The sequence below is a fragment of the Oncorhynchus tshawytscha genome, linkage group LG06 (genome assembly GCF_018296145.1).
Source record: "Oncorhynchus tshawytscha isolate Ot180627B linkage group LG06, Otsh_v2.0, whole genome shotgun sequence".
Taxonomy (NCBI): domain Eukaryota; kingdom Metazoa; phylum Chordata; class Actinopteri; order Salmoniformes; family Salmonidae; genus Oncorhynchus; species Oncorhynchus tshawytscha.
In genome coordinates this window covers 56,804,383-56,828,710 of record NC_056434.1, presented here as the reverse complement: position 1 = coordinate 56,828,710, position 24,328 = coordinate 56,804,383, and the positions used below count along the sequence as shown (strand labels likewise).

Below are 24,328 nucleotides of genomic sequence, written 5' to 3'. Positions count from 1 at the left end.
CTGTCATGTGCCTTTTACTGAGGAGTGGCTTCCGTCTGGCCACTACAATCAAGGTCTGATTGGTGGAGTGCTGCAGAGATTGTTGTCCTTCTGGAAGGTTCTTCCTTTCTCCACAGAGGAACTCTAGAGCTCTGTTAGAGTGACGATTGGGTTCTTGGTCACCTCTCTGACCAAAGCCCTTCTCCTCTGATTGCTCAGTTTGGCCGGGCGGCCAGCTCTAGGAAGAGTCTTGGTGGTTCCAAACTTCTTCCATTTAAGAATGATGGAGGCCACTGTGTTCTTGGGGACCTTCAATGCTGCAGACATTTTTTGGTACCCTTCCCCAGATCTGTACCTCAACACAATCCTATCTCGGAGCTCTGCGGACAATTCCTTCGACCTCATGGCTTGGTTTTTGCTCTGACATGCACTGTCAACCTTATATAGACAGGTGTGTGCCTTTCCAATATTTCAGTATTTTATTTTTAATACATTCGCAAAAATGTCTAAAAACCTGTTTTTGTTTTGTTGTTATTGGGTATTGTGTGTAGTTAGAGGAAATTTAAAAAATGATTGAATCAATTTTAGAATAAGGCTGTAATGTAACAAAATGTGGAAAAAGTGAAGGGGTCTGAATAATTTCCCCAAAAATATATAGGGTATTGGAAATGATGCAGACAATTACTTTGATGTAGCCACCATCTATCTGCAATTTTTAAGCTGATCCTGTAACACATGCCATGTCCCAAATGGAACCCTATTCTCTATTTAGTGCAATTTATAAGGAATAGGGTGCCATTAGGGCTGTAGCCTGTGAATTAATGGCTGAGTTGTATTATCCAGACAGCCCTGTGTTGTGAAGGGGGCCAGGTATGTGTGAATAGCAGTTAAGGGTTTGCCCCCTCGGTCATACCTTCCTGCCCCCCCCCCAACCACCTCCACTGTCTGGGGCGTCACCCTATCTCACTATCTCACTACTAGGCTAATGCTAATGCTAGCTGTATTTTGTTCAGGCTTTAGACTGAAAAGGTTACTCAATGGAGCTCTGCTGCTTCGCCATATTTCTCATACAGTTTTTCTGTTGAGAGTAGAGATAAAATGAGCAGAGTAACTCTCACAAATATCAGTAAAGTTTTATTTTACAATCCGGTTTTAAGCTGCTATTTACATGGTAATAACTAATTCACTATGTGGTAATAATGTATACTTTCTGGTACTTACCAAATATAATATGTTACATGTTCCTGTTTTGCTATAATTCTGTTATTGGGTTTAGAATGCACAGAATATGACTTGATTGGTCGTGTCTTTTCTTTAGGGGCGCCCTATTGGACGATGTTGGAGAAGATGGAGAAGAGGTTGCACGCGGTGCCTGCTGCCAACACAGTCAAGTTCCGCTGTGCTGCCGGGGGCAACCCACGTCCTAAGATGCGCTGGCTGAAGAACAGCCGACCATTCCGACAGGAGGACCGCATGGGCGGGTATAAGGTACGCGAGAACCCTGCGCTGCAGCATGCACGGAGTTTCGACTAGTGTCTTGGAATGTTGTTAAATGTTTCAATTTGAGTTTACATTTCAATCAATCAAATTTTATTTGTCACTTACACATGTTCAGCAGATGTTATTGCGGGTGTAGCGAAATGCTTGTGAACTGTTGTTTAGAAAGGATTTACTCTTCCAATGCTATTTTCTGCTTCTTGATCTTGATGCAGACTGTTGCCCTTCCCATCAGTCAGAGTGCTGTCTGCTAATAGAATGCCCATTCATGAGTTCTCGTCCAATTGGAGAAATGCAACTGAAGCAAAAAATGTGTCTGATGCCGAACTGAAATTATAATAAGAAGCATTTTAGATCTGCAGAAATAGCCACGGGATGGTTTTTCAATACCGCCAATATTGTTGAAACTTGATATTTTACTTGTTTAAATAAAGCGCCGGCCCGCCACAAGGAGTCGCTAGAGTGCGATGAGCCAAGTAAAGCCCCCTCGGCCAAACCCTCCCCTAACCCGGACTGGGCCAATTGTGCGCCGCCCTATGGGACTCCCTGTCATGGCCGTTTGTGACAGCCTGGGATCGAACCTTGATCTGTAGTGACGCCTCAAGCACTGCGATGTATTTATTGCCCTGTATCTACTTTTTAAGTAAATATCTGCACCTGTCACATTATTTTACATTATGAAGCTTACCGGTAGTTCCCAGTCACAGTTTGTTTACAAGCACACAACGACGAGAGACATGAGCCTTACCGAATATCCCAGGATGGCAGAAGGTCGGTATGAAGGCATGACAATCCGAAAACTGCCCAAGCATTAAACACACCCAAGAGGTGACCTAGGATTCAACTGTAAATGCAAATGTAGTCCTGAAGGTTTTTTCTCAAGACTTTTGATTTCAATATTTTTCAATTCTATATCTATATGTATTCTATTTCTATTCAATATTCTAAATATATTTTAAAAATGTCTTTAAAAAAAGGCCAGGATACTTGATACAATTGCACTTCACGTTTTTTAAAATATATATATATTCCAAATTGACATTTTTTGTTCCAACAGAGGAAGTCTGGAGAGAAAGTTTCATAATCATTTCACTACAGCCTCTGTGGTACTTATAAGATAACAGTTAGTGAGTTGATTTATTTGTCCTGAAAATACCTGAGGCCACATGTAATGGGAATCAGGGAAAGTCAAACTGGGCCCGGTTTACTGACAGCAATGGAACTTTGGCTTACGAGTGTTTTAACAATGCATCTTTCCTACAACGGCCAAAGATGTAACATGCATTCCCAAAACACCATGCTAAGTGCGTTGTTGGAGCATGTGTCGATACGGATAGGATCGGAAGAAAGTTAGTGCTGTTCTTGTATCAGCTTTCTCAATTCATATCTTACCGAAACATTTGAAATATTTCACACTTCTGATGACAAATCAGCTCCTAGAGAGATATTACCAGCTTATTCTAATTCTTACCCCCCAAAAATTGTGCATGTTAAGCTACACCATTAAATATATTGAGACAAATTACAGACAGTATCAAAATATAACTGCATTTATTGAACATTAAATGTATTTCAATATGATTAAAATAGACCTATAGCCTACTGTATTTATATTTTAATTCAGTCATATTTTAATTCAGTCATTTGAAGCATATTTTTACACGTTGCTTGTTTGTATCAATTGCAAAGACATTGGCAACTTTGTATTTGTAATCAACTTTATTCTGAAGTTGTCAGCGGTCACAGAGAGACGGGTATAAACCATGAGATTCTATGTTTAGTAGAGATATTCTGTGTATAAAGTGACACGAGAGGGCAAAAAAAGCATCTAACGACACACTTAGCTGCTCTACAAGTGGCCTGAGGCTGGCGTTAGATGACGAGCATTTTCAAGTGCAGCGTTAATTAACAACGGTTTTGGAAACAGCTCGGAGATTTAATGATGCTCCTACGAAGGTTCTAACGATGAACTTTGCCTTAAGATACTTTTGAGAAACCGGGCCCTGGCCAGTAATGTTTTATTTCCTCTCAGCATTAAATGGATGTTAAGAGCTACATTTCGTCTGAAATACCTGAATTCCTCCCATCTGTCATAGTCTATTTGGGTTGGAATTCAACATTTGTGTTTGGGTCAGAGAGAACCCTCTGTCACTTTTTACAAGCTTCACAATAGCCTCAAATATATGTAGATACTTAAGCTGAATAAGATTGGGGAGTCATCCAATTCTAATTGCCCTAATGAACTGCATTTGATCAAAATCGAATCAAAACTCACATCACACTTTACAGTGATAGATTCATTTGCAAGTTATCCAGTGTGCTTGGATGTGATAGGGAAGGAACAAATTAGTTAATGGGTGATCGTTTACGAGAAAACACAGCCATCTCTTCATGGGAATTTCCTGAGAATATGTTGATGTAGCCACAAGCTAGCTAATATGTTTCCCCTTGTCTTTAATTCTAGTAAATAGTGGTGTCACGATACCAGAATGACTTTAATACCGATACCAGGTTTAGTATCACAATACTTGATACCATCATGATACTTCATAACAAAACGATACCACAACAAAAAAAGAATGCGTATTAGCCAAAGAATGGCACTTGATCCAGCCATTTATGCATTCATTAATCAATTATACAATCAATTTTACTTTGTTTTTATCAGCTACAAAACAACATAATGGTAATCACTTATTTGAATGGTAAATCTCTATTGATAAACTGGGTAAAACAAGATGTATCCTATGTCTATTTACAATACAGGTGAATGCGCTCTCTGTAGCCAATAAAGACCTTTAAACAGGTTAACATTCACAAGGCCGCAGGGCTTGATGAATTGCCAGGCCTCGTACTCAGAGCATGCACTGACCAGCTGGCAAGTGTCTTCACTGACATTTTCAACCTCTCCCTGACCCAGTCTGTAATACCTACTTGTTTCAAGCAGACCTCCATAGTCCCTGTGCCCAAGAACACCAAGGTAACCAGTCTAAATGACTATTGCCCCATAGAACTCACATCTGTAGCCATGCTTTGAAAGGCTGGTCATGGCTCACATCAACACCATCATCCCATTCTACAGCTGCACCATTGAGAGCAACTCGACTGGCTGCATCACCGCTTGGTATCGCAACTGCTTGGCATCCTATCCTGATTGCCTAGTCACTTTTACCCCTAGGTACATGTACTGTACATATTACCTCAACTACCTTGTGCCCCTGACTCAGTACTGGTACTCCTTGTATATAGCCTCATTACTGTTATTTTATTGTGTTACTATTTCCTTTTATTTATTTATATTGTCTCTTTGGGGGTTGTAAGTAAACATTTCACAGTAAAGTTTGTTGTATTTGGCGCATTTGACAAATACAATTTTATGTGATTTGATTTGAAGCTAGCGAAGAAAGTTAGCCTACAATTAAAGCTGGAAGCTACCAGTATTGTCTTGCGTTGTAAAAGTGTTCTAGCCTGTATGGAAATTGTTTTGCAAACAGTAACGAACAGTTAGAACATTTCTATGTGCTGTGTTGCATTATTGAAGTCTGTTAACTTCTACTTCTGTGCAGCATCAGTGGGGAGCTAACAATGCAGTTCAGACAGCTCTAACAATGAACGAGTAAGTGGAGCAGGCACTTTGCTCTTCACACTATAAAGGGGCTGTGCCAATAGACAGACTTGATCCTCTCAATCACGTGAAATACATTTGACAGAAGTACCGAATGTAACAAAGATTCTAGTAAATTCTTGAGGGGGGGGGATTGGTATACTGTGGAACACCACTTGTTAATACAGTATTCAGCAGAACTCCCTGTCCCCACTACATAGTGTCTTCAGTGACACTTCAGTAAACACACATACACATCACACTTGACTGGCCCCTGCTACAATAGAGGACCATGGTCAGTGAACAGGGCTGAGATCCTTGTTTGTCTGTGTGTAGTCACCAGTGCAGGCCACAGCCACAATGACCAAATGACCACATGTGGGCTTATACAGTACCAGTTGATTGTTAACGGAGAAAACAAGTGCCTTAATATACAAAACAGAATGTACAGTGCAGTGTAACGACTGTTTGATTTTCTATAAGTAGTAAAAAGTCAAATATTTGGAATCTTTGGTGTTTTCTAAGGCAGTGGTTCCCAAACTTATTATAAAACCTTTACCAAGGTTTTATTTTTTTTTAATGGGGGGGACTCAGTCGGGCCTTCAACTTTCTTTTGAAAATTGTAATAGTAGAATTTCGAAATTGGGTAGTGTATAATCAGTTTTCCTCTCGTCAGTCATTGCATACCTTAGAGTGCTATTTATAACTTTTTGGATATGTAATTGTCCATATCAACTAGCCCATGTTAGATAAAGTTTTTTAGCCCATTGATTTTGTTGTATTGTTTGTCACTCAGATATCACATGAACACACATAAGACATGGCAAAATGTATAGAATTGTAGGAAATAAGCTTTTAGATCTGCTCAATGTCCTCTCCGCCAACAAGAGGGGTGTGAACAGTTTGTGTCATCGACAGTGCTTGTGCCCATAGAAATAGACGAGGCGGGTACGGGGCCACGAGTGAAAATGATGGGAGGGGGGCTAGAGTAAAACATTTGGGAACCACTGTTCTAAGAAGTAGAAGGGTAAGTGGTAGCTTTAGGAGTTTTCCATTCCACAGTCCCAGCAAAACAGTGAACTTCCTTGGTAAGGTGTAGAAGCTCACCTTTGGACCAGTCTGTCACCACCCGTAATATTGTTTTTCACCATGATGCACTAGTGAGAACAGACCTGACCGCCCGTCACTCACCCTCACTCACACTCACTCTCAATCTTATATAGTACTCTACAATTGTCTATTTTGGTCTGCATCCTTCCATCCCATGCATTGTTTTCCCTCTCAGGTGCGTCACCAGCACTGGACCCTGATTATGGAGAGTGTGGTACCGTCAGACAAGGGCAACTACACTTGCCTGGTGGAGAACGCATACGGCGCCATCAATCACACCTACACCCTGGATGTAGTGGGTGAGTACTGTACTGGGCTTGCCCTGGGATGGAGGTAGGGATGAGGGGATGGAGGGTTTGGGGGTTAATAATATTAACTGCAAGACACCCATGGGGAGTTGGTGTCAGAGCCAGGGTCAGCTATATCAGAGCCATGGTCAGCTATTTACAAGTGTCCCTGGAGCATTTAGGGCACACTGACATATTTTTCATCCTGTTGGCTCTGGGATTCAAACCTTTTGGTTACTGGCCAAATGAGCTAACCTCAAGACTACCTGCCACCCCTACCTAAACGTTATCTGTTTGGGCCAGCATTAGGGGTACTGATGGGGGGTTAATACTGGCTGTTTGATCCCCCAGGTGCACGCTACTATACTCTATGCAGGTGCAGAGAAGGAATGCTGCCTAGGTGTGCCAGGTCTGTTTCTAAGGGCAGTATTGATGCATGTACTGTATGTAGGCAGGGCCCTGGTCATTGCTCCTTGGTCATAATAGCCTGATTCACACCAAACCAAGTCGAACTAAACTGGGATTTCCTGGTTATGTATCAACCACATTTACTGGAACTTTGCCGGAAAGGAAATATCTAAGCCAAGACAGTACGGTTTGGGGTTGGCCCTACAGTGTGAATCCGGCAACTGTCAAGTGGACATAAGGACCAGGGATGTGACCGTCAGAGGAGCTGGAGAGGGACAGTGGGAGTGGCATGCTGCTGTGCTTCTCTCTGGGGGCAAACAGAACCAATCGGTTATCAGTGTTACAAGGGGCACAGCAAGTTCAAACCCAACTCACTCAACCCCTTTGCGCTGACCTTTGGAGCAAGCAAGAGTGTGTGTGTGTGTGTGTGTGTGTGTGTGTGTGTGTGTGTGTGTGTGTGTGTGTGTGTGTGTCATAGTCACCATGCTATCCATGCATTTATGGAGAGACCTACACCCGACACATACCATACATGCAAACAAGCGTATATTTCACAGAAACACTCAAGTCACGAACATACTGTACGTTTCACAGAAGCACTAGAGCCACAGTGTCGTCCGAGAGCAGACTGGCTATAATTCAAACGTAGCAGCGCTAAGCAGCCACCACGACTACATGATGAACCCGGTCAGGTTCCACAGGACTTGACCGAAGCGCGTCTTCTTTTAGCCTCTACCCCAACACCTTTCATTTAACAATGTTTTTTTTCTGGAACACACTAAAAGAGGATCTAAGAATTCTCTGAAAAGTTTTGTGAGCATAAACTGTGGCACAACTAGATGCATTGTAAATTTATGTGTGTTTGTGTATTTGAATATGTGAAGATTTACTTACTTTAATTAGTAGTCAAAATAATTATTATGATTTACTGACTGATGTTTGACGGTTGTTAACCTTTTACTGCAGTGGGCTGAATCAGGTTCACGCAGAGTGTTTCTTGGTAGTCTTAAACAAATCTATTTTGAAACAAAAGTATACACCTCACACATATGGCTATAGTCTTAAGAAAAAGACACCTGTTCCATGTCAGATATAGAGTTGAAATGTATTCAATTTTGAGTTTGCATCCCAATATTACACTTTATATACATCACAGAAGACGGAAGTATAACAAAACCGTTTGACATAAAAACACTGGATTTTCGGTGGTTTAAAAATAAGAATGTTTATGAAATTATGAAAAATGTTAATAATGTTCCACCCATGAGGCCCCTAGAGGGCGATTTGGTCATTTGACTGCAGGAAAATCAAATAAATATAATTTTGTGTTGTCTTGACTAGCTGTAAAGAAATATATTGTATTGGACAGCTTGCTAGCTATCATGCTCCTGAGTTGTTTGTGTGTAAAGGGAGAAGTGGGCACAGAGAGGGAGTAAGGTGTTTGCATCTGTTTGTGGTGTAGGGTGCCTCATTCTCTCCATGTTAATATGCGTGTGTGTGTTTGTGTGTGTGTGTGAGAGACAGAGAGAGAGTGATTGAGAGACAGAGAGAGGTGTGCATGTGAGCGAGAGGGATGGAAGGAGGAGGGGCGGGGACAATAAGCACGCTGAGCCAAAGGAATGCGTAGGGAGGAGGGAAAAAGAGATAGAGACAAGGGAGGGGTGGGAATCATCTGATCTGACAGAGAGCGAGAGTAGCACTTTGGCCTACTGACTGACAGACAGAGAGCAGAGGACTATTGGCAACCCCCTGACAGACAGAAAGACAGACAGACAGACAGACAGACAGACAGACAGACAGACAGACAGACAGACAGACAGACAGACAGACAGACAGACAGACAGACAGACAGACAGACAGACAGACAGACAGACAGACAGACATGGAAGTAGCCACTGGATACAGACGTCAATTCAATATCTATTCCACCTTGGTTCAATTTCATTGAAATGACGTGGAAACAACGTTGATTCAACCAGTGTGTGCCCAGTGGGTATTCTCTCTACCTTCCTTTTCTTATTCATTCTCTTCACTCCTCTCACTTTCTCTTTTCAATCTCCATCTGTTAAGCTCCATTTATTCACTCTTATTATTTTCCCACCCCTTCCCCCTCCTCTCCTTTCTCTGTCACCTCTCCCCACCTAAAAGCCCTCCTTCTTTAACCCATCCAGTGCCCTGGGGGGTGAAAGGGGGCATTGTTCGGCAGGTCTTGCTCTGTTTGGATTTGCAGGCCAAATGTTTGCTTGCAAAAGAATGCAGATAGTTTTTAGTGAAGGAAAATGAAGGTGTTTCTCTAAGACTGGTGCATATTTGAGTCGGACCGTGGCTGTATAATTTAACCCTTACCAGGCCACAGTGTCTGCTAATGTTTACTTACAGTACTTCAAATAGTTGACAAAGTTGCCAACATTTTGCAATAAAAGGCATTTTGAAATAGCATCGGCTCAGAAAGTGACTGAAGTGAGTTTTTAGATTCAACTCCTACTACAGGTGTGTTTAGTCCTTATCAGTAGAGATAACTCCTCTTTGTTTTGTGTGAATGATCTAAGTGGTGTGGTGATAAGAGACAGGCAGTTCTCTTGTCTTGACTCTGCTTGTCTCCCGGTTGTGGGATATTCACACATGTCCACTGTTCTCCTAAACATCCAGACCAGGCCTCCTTTCACAGCCTCAAAACTTAAAAAACACAAACAGTTCTTTTTTACCATACTGTCCCAAGCCTTTGCATCAGGCTTTTAGCAAGTATTCTGTGCTCGTTTTCAGTTCCTTACACATAACGTGTCTGTGTCTTAATGCTTAGTCTCAACCCAGGTGGTGATCGAGCTTAGTTGATCAATTAACTGTCATTGACATTAGTAATACGAAGCTGTCTATTCCTTAAGGGTGTACAGAGCAAGGTTGGAGTTTGAAATGGCCATGGTGAAGTCTCAATGCACAAACTAACATAACTCATCATATCACATCTTCCCCTTTTCTCTCTTCATCTTAGAACGGTCCCCCCATCGGCCCATTCTCCAAGCAGGGCTGCCAGCCAACACCAGTGTGCAAGTGGGGGAAGACGCACGCTTCGTGTGTAAGGTGTACAGCGACGCTCAGCCCCACATTCAGTGGCTGCAGCACATCCAGAAGAATGGTAGTCGCACTGGCCCAGATGGACACTCCTACGTCCGCGTCCTAAAGGTACTTTCCAGCCCTCCATGGCCCCTCATTGGCTGTTCTGACCTGAACGGTGAAAATTGCTGGCTCCTCCTTCTTGTGACATATTCCTTTAAATATTTTTTTTTTCAAAGTGTAGTCTAATAATGATTTTGTTTTCAGGTTACCTTTTTGCCATTTGTAAAAGCTTTTTGTTAGTGTCCAATTTGTCTTCCTATAAGAGAGTGAAACTGAAAGAAAACAACATTTTCCCCCTTTATGAAGAGTAATAAATACAAATTTTCCTTCTATACTATACTACTGGAGCACTCTAGCTGTGTTCCTGTCTGGGTGGCGGCTCCTTTACTCTCCTCTCCCTGCACGTAGATTGCAGATGTGACAGTTAACAGGCTTTTCTGTGTTTTATCCCCTTGCTGCCGTGTGTGTGTGTGCACATGCGTGTTTTTGTATGTGTGTGGCTCACACACTCCAGCGCTCGGGCATCAATAGCTCGGACGTGGAGGTGCTCACGCTCACCAACGTGACTGAGGAGGATGCCGGAGAGTATACCTGTAAAGTCTCCAATTATATAGGGGCGGTCAACCAGTCGGGCTGGCTGACCGTCATCCCAGGTAACCACTGACGCCTGACCCTTGACCTCTGTTGACCCCCTCCCTTATGGTCTCTTTGGGCCTGTTACTGACCCGGTTCAGTGTGGTTTGGTGGTGTGCTGGTCTTGGTTCCTGCTGGGTTGTGGACTGACCTACTCTCTCCCAGTGTTCTACTGTTTTACTCCCAGCTGCTCTACTGTGCTGTGTCTGACTGTGACTGTACAGCCATGGAAATGCCCACTGGACCTGCACGCCCATGCACTAACCTGCCATGTCCATCACGTGCCTCATCTCTCTCTCGCTCGCTCTCGCTCTCTCAGTTGAAAGGTGTGATGTGTCATTGTACAGGCTAGTGTTGGGTGCTGCAGTGGGGTGATCTCCATATCTTCTCCTTCTGTGGTTGTGTGCACTATGCATACACAGGCCTGGTGTGGACTTACTATTGGGCTCTGGTGTTGTGGGTGAAGGGATTTTTTTTACAGTGTTTTTGTGTATTGTGTTTCCTATTTTTCCCTGTGGTACGAGGTGCTCTTCTTGTTTGTTTTGAAAGCTCCTCCCATCTACTCTATCTCTATATATGGGTCACCAGTTCTCCTCCCAGTGATGGACGCCATCCAGCTTCTCCTCTCTCCTGGTGTTGTGGATTTAATTGTTACATCTGCTTCCTCCTTCCTGCTCTCTTCTTCCCTCCCCTCTATTCTTACTCTGACCCCTTTCCCTTTATCTTACTTTCTTCCACTTCAACCCCCTCTAATCCTCAAATATCCATCCATCCTCTACTCTAATCCTTCATCTTCCCTTCTTTTCCTGCATCCTCCCTCCCTTTGACTTCCTTCTTCTTCTTCCACCCCTCCTGTCCCATTCTCCACCCCCCCTTCCTTTCTCTTCCTTTCCTCCTTTTCATCGTCCTCCACCCTTCCTCCTCTCCCTCTCCCAGACCGCAGGTGTTAACACCACGGACAAGGAGATTGAAGTCCTCTACCTCCCCAATGTCACTTACGAGGATGCTGGGGAGTATACGTGCTTGGCGGGCAATTCTATTGGGATCTCCTATCACACTGCTTGGTTGACGGTGCTTCCAGGTATATACACTCAACTATACTGCGCTCCCTTTTCCCCCCTTTCTCTATCAATGTTGTCCACTAATGGTTCAATGTTCAGTCAATAAAGTTATTTCGATCATTTCTATGGGAGGACGAACAGAGAAGTGAAAAGTCCCTCTGGAGTGAAAACAACCTAACTCAACGAAATAACAAAATATCATAGGGCTCCCGAGTGGCACAGCGGTCTAAGGCACTGCATCACAGTGCTAGCTGTGCCACTAAAGATCCTGCGTCGCCAGGTGTACGGTGTTTCCTCCAACATATTGTAAGGCTAGCTTCCGGGTTAAGCGGGCATTGTGTCAAGATGCAGTGCGGCTTGGCTGGGTTGTGTTTCAGGGGACGTACGGCTCTCGACTTTCGTCTCTCCTGAGTCCGTACGGGAGTTGCGGCGATGGGACAAGACTGTAACTACCAATTGGATACCACGAAATTGGAGAGAAAAACGGGTAAAATAAAAATGTAAATATCAGATTACTATGATGAGCTTACACAGTCAACAACTCAACATCTAACTCCGTGTAATAGACCCCTTTCTGTGTTTAACATTGCTGCACAGAGGGCGATGTGCACAAGTTGTTGGCAGAACAAGGGGGAGTTCTTATTTACATGTTGCTTATGAGTACATTTCACACTACTTTTTGATTACAATTGGATTTTAAGGCTCGTATGAATGTCCTGCGTAATATAATGTTTATGTCATCATCGCAAGTCGAGGTTATGTTTAATGGGCGCAGATGGTGATGGCTTTCTTACTGCTGCCAAGAGTCGCACACATCTATACGTGACATCAGTGTGTCGTGTACTGGAAAAGGCTCTATACTAGAGCAGGAATATGAATTCCATATATTCTGTTATCTTGATTGGCAACGTTTTGAAAGCTAGGGGCCTAATAGAGGGACATTTGCTCAAGGCTTATTATAACTCCAGAGCGGAAGACGACTTCCCCGAATGGCTCAAGTACAGTGCATTCGAGAAAGTATTCAGACCCCTTGACTTTTTCCAGATACTTTTCTAAACTCACTGGATTTCAACCAAATTATGATAAGTGTACTACTATATTACGTATTGGATCACAAAAAGACATAACTTTTACATAACTGTGTAGGTTACCAATAAAATGGTCTGACGGTGAAGTGCAATATACTCTGTGTTCACATCCCGAACTAAATAAAAGATCTCGCTACAATACATTTTAATAGAAAGTTGTCAAAAATAGATATGATATGTCTATTTGTGGAAAAATCAACCTGATTTAACTCTTTAGTCATATCTCAGTTTACTAATTTGTGTATGGCATTGCCTACACCTAGCGAATTATTTTTTAAATTATATGAGCAAAAATATTCCAATATTCCAACAGTTCTTACATATTCCAACATATTCCATATTCATGAGAATAAAGAGAAAGGTTCAGAATGTTTGTGAAACATCACAACAGAGTTAAAAATATATGCAAAATATAAATCAAAACTGGATGGTGTTCAGAGATAGATGGGAGGTGTTGAGTGGAGCTGAAGGATGGGACAAAATCAAACAAACTACTGTAAAATGTATATAGTATGTATAAGTTGGAAGTAGAAGCCTAAGGGTTGTTGTTCATTAGTTTATTCCAATTAGGGGAGGGATGGTAGGGTTAGGGGAAAATAATAAAGGAAAATATATTTTTTAAAATATATAATTTATATATACAGTGCATTCGGAAAGTATTCACACCCCTCGACTTTTTTCACATTTTGTTACGTGACAGCAATTCTAAAATGTATCACATATTTTTTTCCCTCATCAGTCTACACACAATGCCCGATAATGAAGAAGAGAAAACGGGTTTTTAAAAGTTTCAGCAAATAAAAACAGAGGTATTCAGACCCTTTGCTTTGAGACTCGAAATTGAGCTCTGGTACATCCTGTTTCCATTGATCATCCTTGAGATGTATTTTAAACTTAATTGGAGTCCAGCTGTGGTAAATTCAATTGATTGGACATGATTTGAAAAGGCACACACCTGTCTATATAAGGTCCCACAGTTGACAGTGCACGTCAGAACAAAAACTAAGCCATGAGGTCGAAAGAATTGTGGAAAAAGTGTGGGACAATTCAAGGGGTCTGAATACTTTATGAATGCACTGTATCTCCTTACTCGAGGGGTTTTGTCTCTCTCTCCTCCCCTTCCTCCCTCGTTTCTTTCTCTTTTTCACATCGTATCTCTTTATCTCTTCTGGTTCTCGGGGAAAGTTGGGAAATTTTGGCTCGGACTGCATGGTTTTATAAAAGCAGGGTGTCTGTCTGTCTTGATGATATTGTCTGTCTGTCGGTGTTAATGGGTGCCCTGAGATTGGATGCCAATTCCCTCATGGCTTCTTTCCTGGGTCTGATCATTTATTTCCTTTTTATTATTTCTCCTTGAGATAATACAAAAGAAAAAAAAAAGTCACAGCCTCAATACTTAGGGCTTGACTTTCTTGAATATCATTTGTTTTCCTTCAATGTATTCAATGTATTTGATATAGTGTGTGTGGCTGCGTGTGTGTGTTTAAATGTATGCGTGTCTCCCTGTGTCTGCGCGAGTGGGTGTGTGTGTTTAAATGTCTATGTGTCTCTTTGTGTCGGCGCGAGTTTGTGTGTGTCTGTGTCTCTTTCACTACCGGTCAAAAGTTTTAGAACACCTACTCATTCAAGGGTTTTTCTTTATTTTCACTATTTTCTACATTGTGTAATAATAGTGAAGACATCACAACTATGAAATAACACATATGGAATCATGTAGTAACCAAAAAGTGTTAAACAAATCAAAATATATTTTATATTTGAGATTCTTCAAAGTAGCCATTCTTCAAAGGCCTTGATGACAGCTTTGCACACTTGGCATTCTCCCTTTCAGCCTCATGTGGAATGCTTTTTCATGAGGATAACCAACGAGGGAGAAAATTGAGTGGTTTAACTCATTGGAAGTCTGGTTTTAATAACCTTGCATTTCCTATCTTGCCATGTGACTCTGCTTTTAGAGGATTGTGGGTAATTCAAAAAGGTTTGATTTTATGATTTTCACACTATGTTGTATGCATGTTTGAAGAAGGAAAAGCATATTTCTATGTTAGTATTAAACTTGTTGTGCCATGAGGTGTAATGGATCATGAACGGATATCAAAACCATCATTCAAAGAGGACAGCACCCATTCACACATTTGTGATTGTCAATTGAAAAGGCATGTGCAGAATCCTCAATTCTTGCAGTTTAACCTCCAGTTAGTGTTGTTCGTTTGAACACTGTGCTTTACATTGCCTTCCAAAACGGTATAAAATGGCAAACGATTAAATAGAGAAAATAAAGTAAAACATCAAGACCCTTCAGAATAGGTTTTGAATCCTAGACAGGATTCAAAACATCATAATATTGTTTAGAAGCTTTAGAGAGAGGAAACTGCACCAAAAGAGAAGGTATCTAATTCTGCACTAAACAGGACTCTAAATACCAAAATAGTATTTTCAATATTTGCCTCTCCTATATCAGAGATAAAAGAAAGGTCAGGAAATATATATATATATATATATATATATATATATATGGTTAAAACATAATTTTTTACATTTACAGTGCATTCTGAATGTATTCAGACCCATTGACTTCATACACATTTTTTTACAGCCTTATTCTAAAATTGATTAAATACATAATTTTGCTCATGAATCTACACATAATAGCCCATATTGACAAAGCGATAACAGGTTTTTAGAAATGTTTGCACTTTTATTAAAAAAAATATATAAAAAATAATGACCTTATTTACATAAGTATTTAGGCCCTTTGCTATGAGACTCGAAATTGAGCTCAGGTGCATCCTGTTTCGATTGATCATCCTTGTTGTTTCTACAACTTGATCGGAGTCCACTTGTGGTATATTCAATTGATTGGACATGATTTGGAAAGGCACCGACCTGTCTATAAGGTCCCACAGTTGACAGCGCCTGTCAGAGCAAAAACCAAGCCATGAGGTCAAAGGAATTGTCCGTAGAACTCCGAGACAGGATTGTTTAGAGGCACAGATCTGGAGAAGGTCCCCAAGAACACAGTGGCCTCCACCATTCTTAAGTGGAAGAAGTTTGGAACCACCAAGCCTCTTCCTAATGCTGTCCGCCTGGCCAAACTGAGCAATCTGGGGAGAAGAGCCTTGGTCAGGGAGATGACCAAGAGTTCCTCTGTGGAGATGGGAGAACCTTCCAGAAGGTTCCGTCCAGAAGACGGAAGCCACTCCTTAGTAAAAGCCTGCTTGGAGTTTGCCAAAAGGCACCTAAAGGACACTCAGACCATGAGAGACAAGATTCTCTGCTCTGATGAAACCAAGATTGAACTCTTTAGCCTGAATGCCAAGCATCACGTTTGGAGGAAACCAAGTGAAGCGGTGAAGCATGGTTGTGGCAGCATCATGCTGTGGGGATGTTTTTCAGCGGCAGGGCCTGGGAGAGTAGTAAGAATTGAGGGAAAGATAAATACCTCAAACTGGGGCATAGGTTCACCTTCCAACAGGACAGTGACCCTAAGCACACAGCCAAGACAATGCAGGAGTGGCTTCAGGACAAGTCTCTGAATGTCCTTGAGTGGCCCAGCCAGAGCCCAGACTTGAACCCGATCTCTGGAGAGACCTGAAGATAGCTGTGCAGAGACACTCCCCATCCAACCTGACAGAGCTTGAGAGGATCTGCAGAGAAGAATGGGAGAAACTCCCCAAATACAGGTGTGCCAAGCTTGTAAGTGCCATACCCAAGAAGACTTGGAAGGCTGTAATCGCTGCCAAAGGTGCTTCAAAAAAGTACCAAGTAAAGGGTCTGAATACTTATGTAGATGTGATATCAGTTTTTTTATTTGTAGTAATTTTGCAACAATTTCTAAAACGTTTTTGATTTGTCTTTATGGGGTATTGTGTTTAGATTGGGTAAAAAACTATTAAATCAATTTTAGAATAAGGCTGTAACGTACTGAAACAAAATGTGGAAAAAGTAAAAGGTTCTGAATACTTCCCGAATGCACTTTGGGAGGTGTAAATTCACTCGCAGGAGACGATGAAGAAGCATCATGCTCTCCCTCTGTGTAAAGAAATTAGACTGCAGCCAACCACATCACACAAAAGTAACATGGATACCAAGACACGGGACAGACAGCAGACTGACAAACCAGCAGTGTTTCCCTGTCATCCCTCGCTTTGTGACTGACGGTAGATCACTAGAATATGCATATCGTTCATTCTAGCTGGAGATAGATATACAGACTTTACTGACTAGTGACTTTAAACTTTTAAATGAAAAGAAGCCTAGTTAATTTATGAAGTGGAAAAAGTAGCCGGGGGACAATGTCTGTTATTGGCTGTTTAGCTGACAGCCGACGGTGCTTATTGAAAACACTGCCTTTATGTACTCGCAGAAAATAGCTTTCTTTTGTCTCTAAACAAAATCAAATTATCACAGGCAGCCGAATAATAATTCCTTGGGGAATAATATCTTTGATTTATTGCCCTAGTTCCACGTATCTGCTCTGGTGGCGCCTGTATGGCGCTGCCTGCTGTCTGTGTTGCGGCTGTTTGCTGTGATTTTTGGACCAGGGGATACAATGCTGACAGGAGAAAAGTTCCAACATGTTATTATTTCCCGTGACTGCACATCACAAGGGCCTTGTTTGTAGCTGTGGGTGGATGGCATGCATTATGGAACAGGCTGTGGTCCTATAGCCACTCAGAGACAGACGCAGACCCGTTTCTTTCAGACAGGAAGCTCAGGCCATATACAACCACAAAGGGCATACACTCACTTGTTTGCCATCTGAAGTGAGTGTCTGTGTGTGTGTGAAAGAGAGAGCGAGAGTAAGCGTGTGTGTGCGTGTGTGAGTGCATGCGTGTGTGTGAGTGCATGCGTGTGTATTTGAAAGAAAGAGAATGTGTGTCTGCACCCTGCATGTGTGGTTGTCAAGTAGCCCTGAATGTAGGCGCATAGTACGTACAGCCTACTGTTTGAGCTCAGTCAAGATGTACTCTCCAACAGACTGTGTTTTCCCACTTTGATCTGGTTTACCCCCTCTTCTCAGATCAATTCCATTTCCTGTCTGTCCTAGATGGGCAGTAAGTATATGGTTGTTTGATGAAGAGGAGGAGGAGGGAGAGAAAAAAAATGTTGCGTGTGCGTCTTTGTCATTATTTACATTTTGTTTGTCTATCCAGCGATGACATGTGAGTGTGTGTGTGTATGTTGTTTCCATGGCGTGTGTTCTGTTTATACATGGGCGTCTATCAGATGTAGTGTGTCCGTGTCTGTTTGTTTACGTGTCCGTGTGTCTCTCAGTGTGTGTGTACATATGTCAAGAGTCAGCATGTGCCTCTACGTTCCACTTTTTTTATTCCTCCCTGACCCTCTCCCCTCCCCACCCCACCCCACCCCAATCAGCCAGTAACGACGAGACGGTGACGGGTCTGATGTCACCTGACTACGTGGAGATAGCCATCTACTGCATCGGGGTGTTCTTGATCGCCTGTATGGTGGTCATCGTGGTGGTGTGCCGGATGAGGAATACGGCTAAGAAGCCTGACTTTGGGAACCAGCCAGCGGTCCACAAACTCAGCAAGCAGATACCTCTGCGCCGCCAGGTAACAGAAAGTAGATAAGGGGTTACCAAGGCCTTTAACACCTGTAGAAACACAAACTCCACACACACATGCATTCATACATAATTATGTTTTCACACTGTCGTTCTGACCCGGACGAAACTGTACTGACTAGGATATTATAATTTCATGGTTTCAACAACTATGGTGGATGTGTAACCAGGCCGGCTCAGCACAGCTTGGTTTGGCTCGGCTCGGTTTCGGATATAGCAGTGTGAAAAGCCCTATATACTCAGATTTATATGCAAATTACAGAAAATAGTCCAAAGTTTACCCACCAAGAGCGGAAAACACAAAAAAAGTTCCACCAAATTTGTACTCCTGACATAGATCTTACTCGAATGGGTTATTGGTACTCTAATTTGAGAGCCCACGAAATGTAGCTGTTCATGGGAAGTGGATTTTCATAACAATACTGTAACTAATACATCGCACTGCTTGAGGTGCTAAGCCCCAGTTAACTCTACTGAAAGACAGCTAGCTACAGTGCATGGCGTCTGAGCATGTTAGCACTGTTATCCATCACCTCTAGCTCCTGCTCTAGCTCTTCTACTTCTCTGTGAGTGATGCTTTTCCCTCAAGGGGAAAAACACAAACTCCAAGAGGTACAAAAAGTGTTGGATTACGTTCCTGCGAGAGACGGGTGGTTCCTGTGTCAAGGTAAGGTTAGGACGAAAGGAGATAGGAGCCCTGAGGACAATGACAACAGCATGATAAATGGACACATTCATCAGATTGAACGTTACTCTCTAGCACTGAGTTGTTGCTCAACTCTAATGATTACTGACATGCAATTCACTCTTTTTTAAATGGAAAGGAAAATATGTTGATTTGCACAATAACAATCCATATCGGTATCATTTGATCTTTAGTTATGGAGACACGTGCACACACACACCTACACTCCTTTTTTTAATATGACCCGTGTATCGAGACAGGTGATCAGCCAATCCGTCTCCTACAGGTGTCAAATGACTCCAGCTCCTCGATGAACTCCAGCACTCCGTTGGTCCGCATCACTACACGACGCAGCTCGGCTGGCCACGACGACCCCATCCCAGAGTATGACCTCCCTGAGGACCCACGCTGGGAGTTCTCCAGAGACAGGTGAGGGACAGAGACAGTAACCGAAGTAGGAATAGGGAGGGGGGGGTATAGGGTGTGGCACCTCATCGGTATGGCTGCATTTCAGGCTTCCTACATAGCAGGCGCTCAGCAAACTCCCGCAACGCCTACATACGTGCTTGCCACGTCAGTAACTACATCACTGCCTGACTCAATGTGAGACTGCAACATAGGACATTTTGTCTTTCAATCATTGGTTAATTTGTGTTGCTTGACTGCTTCACAGACCCCCTGGAATGTGGCCTACAGTGGCTTTACCCTCAGGTATTTCTCTGAGAATCGGTGAGGCCCAAGGCTGGCTGCATACTGTTGTAAGCTGCAGTCAGTGAGGTTTTTGCTCAGTTGGAATGGACAGTATTTCTACCTAACTTCAAACACCCCCAGAAATGAATTCAGTGCAGGGTCCCATTTGGAAGAGCATGAGGCAGTGTTTTCGCAATTTAAAGTGAAAGTTGCTCCTTACTTAATTGTCTCCTAACTATATGCATTATAGTAGCAGATTACCCCCCCCCCATCATGGTATAATGCAAACATTTAGCTAACTGATTGTATCGGCAGGCTGTTACATGAGGCACTATTGTTGTCTGGTGTAATATACCATTAAGCACCATTGAACATGGTTTATTATCTGTAATGATTAACCAGTGAGTAATGGCTATGACTGTGATAAAGAATAATGAGTCATTTCTGAGTACTACACTGTACCAGGGTAGTGTTCATTAGGCACAAAACAGAAGAATGAGGGACTGAAAGAGGAAGGGACAACCTGGACTTGTCCAATATGCAACCCTAATTTTTGTTTTCCATTGCAAAATGTTTTCAAATGTTGAGCCTAATGATCAGGAACCCGTGTTGAAAAAGTTTAAACAAAATTGGGATTGTACTTTTTTTTTTGCCTATAAAAACAATGTTAGTTGTTGCAGTTATCACAAAACTACCACTAACAGGTCCTCATCATAAAGGGGAAAATACAAAAACAAACAAATAACCCAAACAACAATGCTGGAATATTAGGAGGATCCATTTGATTATTTTAGCTAGTTTATTAACCAGAGATGTAATGCAGGAAGGAAAGAGAAGCTCAAGCAGGGAGCGAGGGAGGGGCCGTGCGGTGTGCATCTGTGAGTGACGAGGGGAGCAGGAAGGGGGGGAGAGATAGCAACCAAGTGGACTCGCGCTGGTAGACTTACTAATTGCTTGGTATTTATCATCTCATCTGAATACATAGTACCTGTCTTGACTGCATCAAACCGAGAGACGCTAGCTGAAAAGCAAGAGCAGCAACACCATAAATTTTCTCTTTCTCTCCTCGGGAAACGCGATGTAGATCGTCTGGTTTGTGAATTCACATGGAGTTTTATGCATTTGTCTCATTGTTTTAACGGAAAACCGATAAAACATTACTGTTTAAACATTAACAAAATGTTTCCATGTATCACATCCCTACTGTGTGTGTATGTCATGGCTATAGTCTGTCTGTTTGTGCTGTGACTGTTTGCTTTGCCTCATACCAGAACAGTTAGTCCCTACGAGTTGAACTAATGGCCTCAGTCAGCTTCAGTGGAAAGTGTCAGGCTTAGGGACACAACACTTATACATGGAGTGCATTCGGAAAAGTATTCAGACCCCTTGACCGTTTCAACATTTTGTTACGTTACAGCCTTATTCAAAAATGGATTCACACATTTTGCTGCCACCACCATGCTTCACCGTAGGGATGGTGCCAGGTTTCCTCCAGACGTGACACTTGGCATTCAGGCCAAGGAGTTCAATCTTGGTGTCATCAGACCAGAGAATCTTGTTTCTCATGGTCTCAGAGTCCTTTAGGTGTCTTTTGGCAAATTTCAAGTGGGCTGTCATGTGCCTTTTACTGAGGAGTGGCTTCCAACTGGTCACTTTACCATAAAGGCCTGATTGGTGGAGAGCTGCAGAGATGGTTATCCTTCTGGAAGGTCCTCCCATCTCCACAGAGGAACTCTGGAGCTCTGTCAGGGTGACCATTGGGTTCTTGGTCACCTCCCTCATCAAGGCCCTCCCCCGATTGCTCAGTTTGGCCAGGCGGCCAGCTCTAGGAAGAGCCTTGGTGGTTCCAAACTTCTTCCACTTACAAATGATGGAGGCCGCTGTGTTCTTGGGGACCTTAAATGCTGCATAAATGTTCTGGTACTTTTCCCCAGGTCTGTGTCTCGACACAATCCTGTCTCCACACTTTTTCCACAATTCTTTCGACCTCATGGCTTGGTTTTTGTTCTGACATGCACTGTCAACTGTGGGACCTTATATAGGCATGTGTCTATACTTTTCCAAATCAAGCCCAATCAATTGAATTTACCACAGGTGGACTCCAATCAAGTTGTAGAAACATCTCAAGGATGATCAATGGAAACAGGATGCACCTGAGCTCAATTTTGAGTCTCATAGCAAAGGGTCTGAATACATATTTAAATAAGGTATTTCTTTATATATTTGCAAACACTTCAACAAACCTGTTTTCGCTTTGCCATTATGGGGTATTGTGTGTAGATTGATAAAACAAAATGTGTGAATCCATTTTAGACTAAGGCTGTAACGTAAAAAAAAATGTGGAAAAAGGGGTCTGAATACTTCCCGAATGCACTGTAGTGATTTAGCTGTGGTGAGGTCTTTTGTTGTTAAACAATATGGAAAACCCAGGCCGTAAAGCACACTCTGGCTCTTTGGTTATTAACATGCCTTCGCATGTGGTGTAAGGCCAAGCCATGTTAGTGTGAATATTTAACAGTAGAGGATCAAAAGCATTCCCAGAAGAATTCCCTTATCTCTGAAAAGCATTTCTCATGTGTTCTTTTCTGTACTCGGGATTGTCTGTTTGCGCACTAGTAGAATTGTTGCATGGCAATAAAAGTGACCAAGTCAGTTCTAGCAAATGTAATTGATGTGCCAATGAAAGGAACTGTTTGTGCTGTGTGAGTTATGGATGGAATGCAAACGTTTTGCGAAAATTCAAAATGTTCTCCTTAGCATGCTCAGTTGAGCCCTTTCTCTCTCTCTCTCTTTCTGTCTGTGTGTGTGTGTGTGTCTCTCTCAAGCTTTTCTCTCTCTCTCTCTCTCTCTCTCTCTCTCTCTCTTTCATTCATTTCTGTCCCCCTCCGCTCCTCCTCTGTCATTCCCAAGTGCCTCAGGGGCCGTGTTGTGAATGCACAACATTCAGGAATGCTAACGTTTGTGGTGGCGTGAAAGGAAAAATAACATTGATTATGTGTGGTGGGCCAGTGCAGAATGGGTGCCATTGAGCTAGGGGTGGGGTAGTTGGGAAGCATGTATGTGGACAGAATAGGGATTGTGTTTCTGTGATGGGGTGCTGGCCTCAGGCCCCTGAGCCAGTGTGAATGTTTAGACAGCCGCAAGACTGGGCTGCAGGGGCGGGGCCACCACCTTTCAATCAAACTAAGATCAGAGGGTCAATCTATGACCAAAGAGTCATAGGTCAGGGAGGTGTTGTGACCATGAGTAATAGTGGTGTGGAGTGTGTGGGGCTTGGTCTAGGGGGGGTGTGTGTGTGTGTGTGTGTGTGTGTGTGTGTGTGTGTGTGTGTGTGTGTGTGTGTGTGTGTGTGTGTGTGTGTGTGTGTGTGTGTGTGTGTGTGTGTGTGTGTGTGTGTAAAGGAGAGCTATTAGAAATTCTATGTGTAGCTATTCAGACCTTTCTCTAACAAAGTTTTCCAGAATTTTATGCGTGACTTACTTAGACTTACTTAGATTTACAGTTGAAGTCGAAAGTTTACATACACTTAGGTTGGAGAAATTAAAACTCGTTTTTCAACCACTCCACAAATGTCTTGTTAACAAGCTATAGTTTTGGCAAGTTCGTTAGGACATCTACTTTGTGCATGACAGGCAGTGAGTTTGAAGGTAGGCCTTGAAATACATCCACAGGTACACCTCCAATTGACTCAAATGATGTCAATTAGCCTATCAGAAGCTTCTAAATCCATGACATCATTTTCTGGAATTTTCCAAGCTGTTTAAAGGCACAGTCAACTTTGTGTATGTAAACTTCTGACCACCTGGTATTGTGATACAGTGAATTATAAGTGAAATAATCTGTCTGTAAAAACAATTGTTGGAAAAATGACTTGTGTCATGCACGAAGTAGATGTCCTAACTGACTTTCCAAAACTATAGTTTGTAAACAAGAAATTTGTTGAGTGGTTGAAAAACGAGTTTTAATGACTCCAACCTAAGTGTATGTAAACTTCCGACTTCAACTGTATATAAAATCATATTAAAATAGGGTACTACACAAGAAACCATTATTTGGAGGATCAGAGGATCCTTAGCTTCTTAAAAAAGCTGTGGATTGTTTTAAATCAAATAGATGATTGTTAAGTTGCAAATGTCAGTGAATGACAGGCACAGCCAGGCATATCGCAATATTTCAAAATACAATCGTGGGAAAACTTAGTTTGGATAGCAATTGGCTATTGATGTAAGGAGAAGACAATTAAAACACTAGTCTTTTCGTTATCTAAATTCTCAACTTAATTGAGCGAACAGTATTGATTGGTGATTGAATTTTTTGCGATTTATTAGCCTAAGTTATAACTATCAAATTTACTCAGCTGACTATTTCTAGTGTGATCTTACATAAGCCTGCAAATGTGATGATGCTTGGACTGCTTTATATTTTTTATGGTGAAAATTTGCTTCCCAAAACCTGAGTCTATGAGCAAGACAGTTAGGCCCATATGCGATAATGTTTTTCCATTGTCTATATGCACTAATGTTGTGTGCCCCCTGTTGGCTGTCAGTTAGGTCAATGACTGTGTACATATGCCACGCCAGTC

The 24,328-nt window shown here is 42.3% G+C and overlaps 1 protein-coding gene across 7 annotated transcripts in view; it reads left to right on the top strand.

Annotated features, from left to right (window-relative positions):
• LOC112252740 (fibroblast growth factor receptor 2) overlaps window positions 1-24,328 on the top strand; it is a 104,479-nt gene that overhangs the window by 42,649 nt on the left and 37,502 nt on the right. For 4 of the 7 annotated variants that reach the window (XM_024424249.2, XM_024424248.2, XM_024424255.2 and 1 more), the window contains 6 exons: window positions 1,298-1,467; window positions 6,366-6,489; window positions 9,875-10,065; window positions 11,569-11,713; window positions 18,161-18,366; window positions 19,343-19,485. In XM_024424249.2, coding sequence (XP_024280017.1) covers window positions 1,298-1,467; window positions 6,366-6,489; window positions 9,875-10,065; window positions 11,569-11,713; window positions 18,161-18,366; window positions 19,343-19,485 — 979 coding nt within the window. Of the gene's footprint in view, window positions 1-1,297; window positions 1,468-6,365; window positions 6,490-9,874; window positions 10,066-10,513; window positions 10,653-11,568; window positions 11,714-18,160; window positions 18,367-19,342; window positions 19,486-24,328 lie in introns of all 7 variants that reach the window. The other 3 variants (XM_024424253.2, XM_024424251.2, XM_024424250.2) reach the window with 3 other exon arrangements.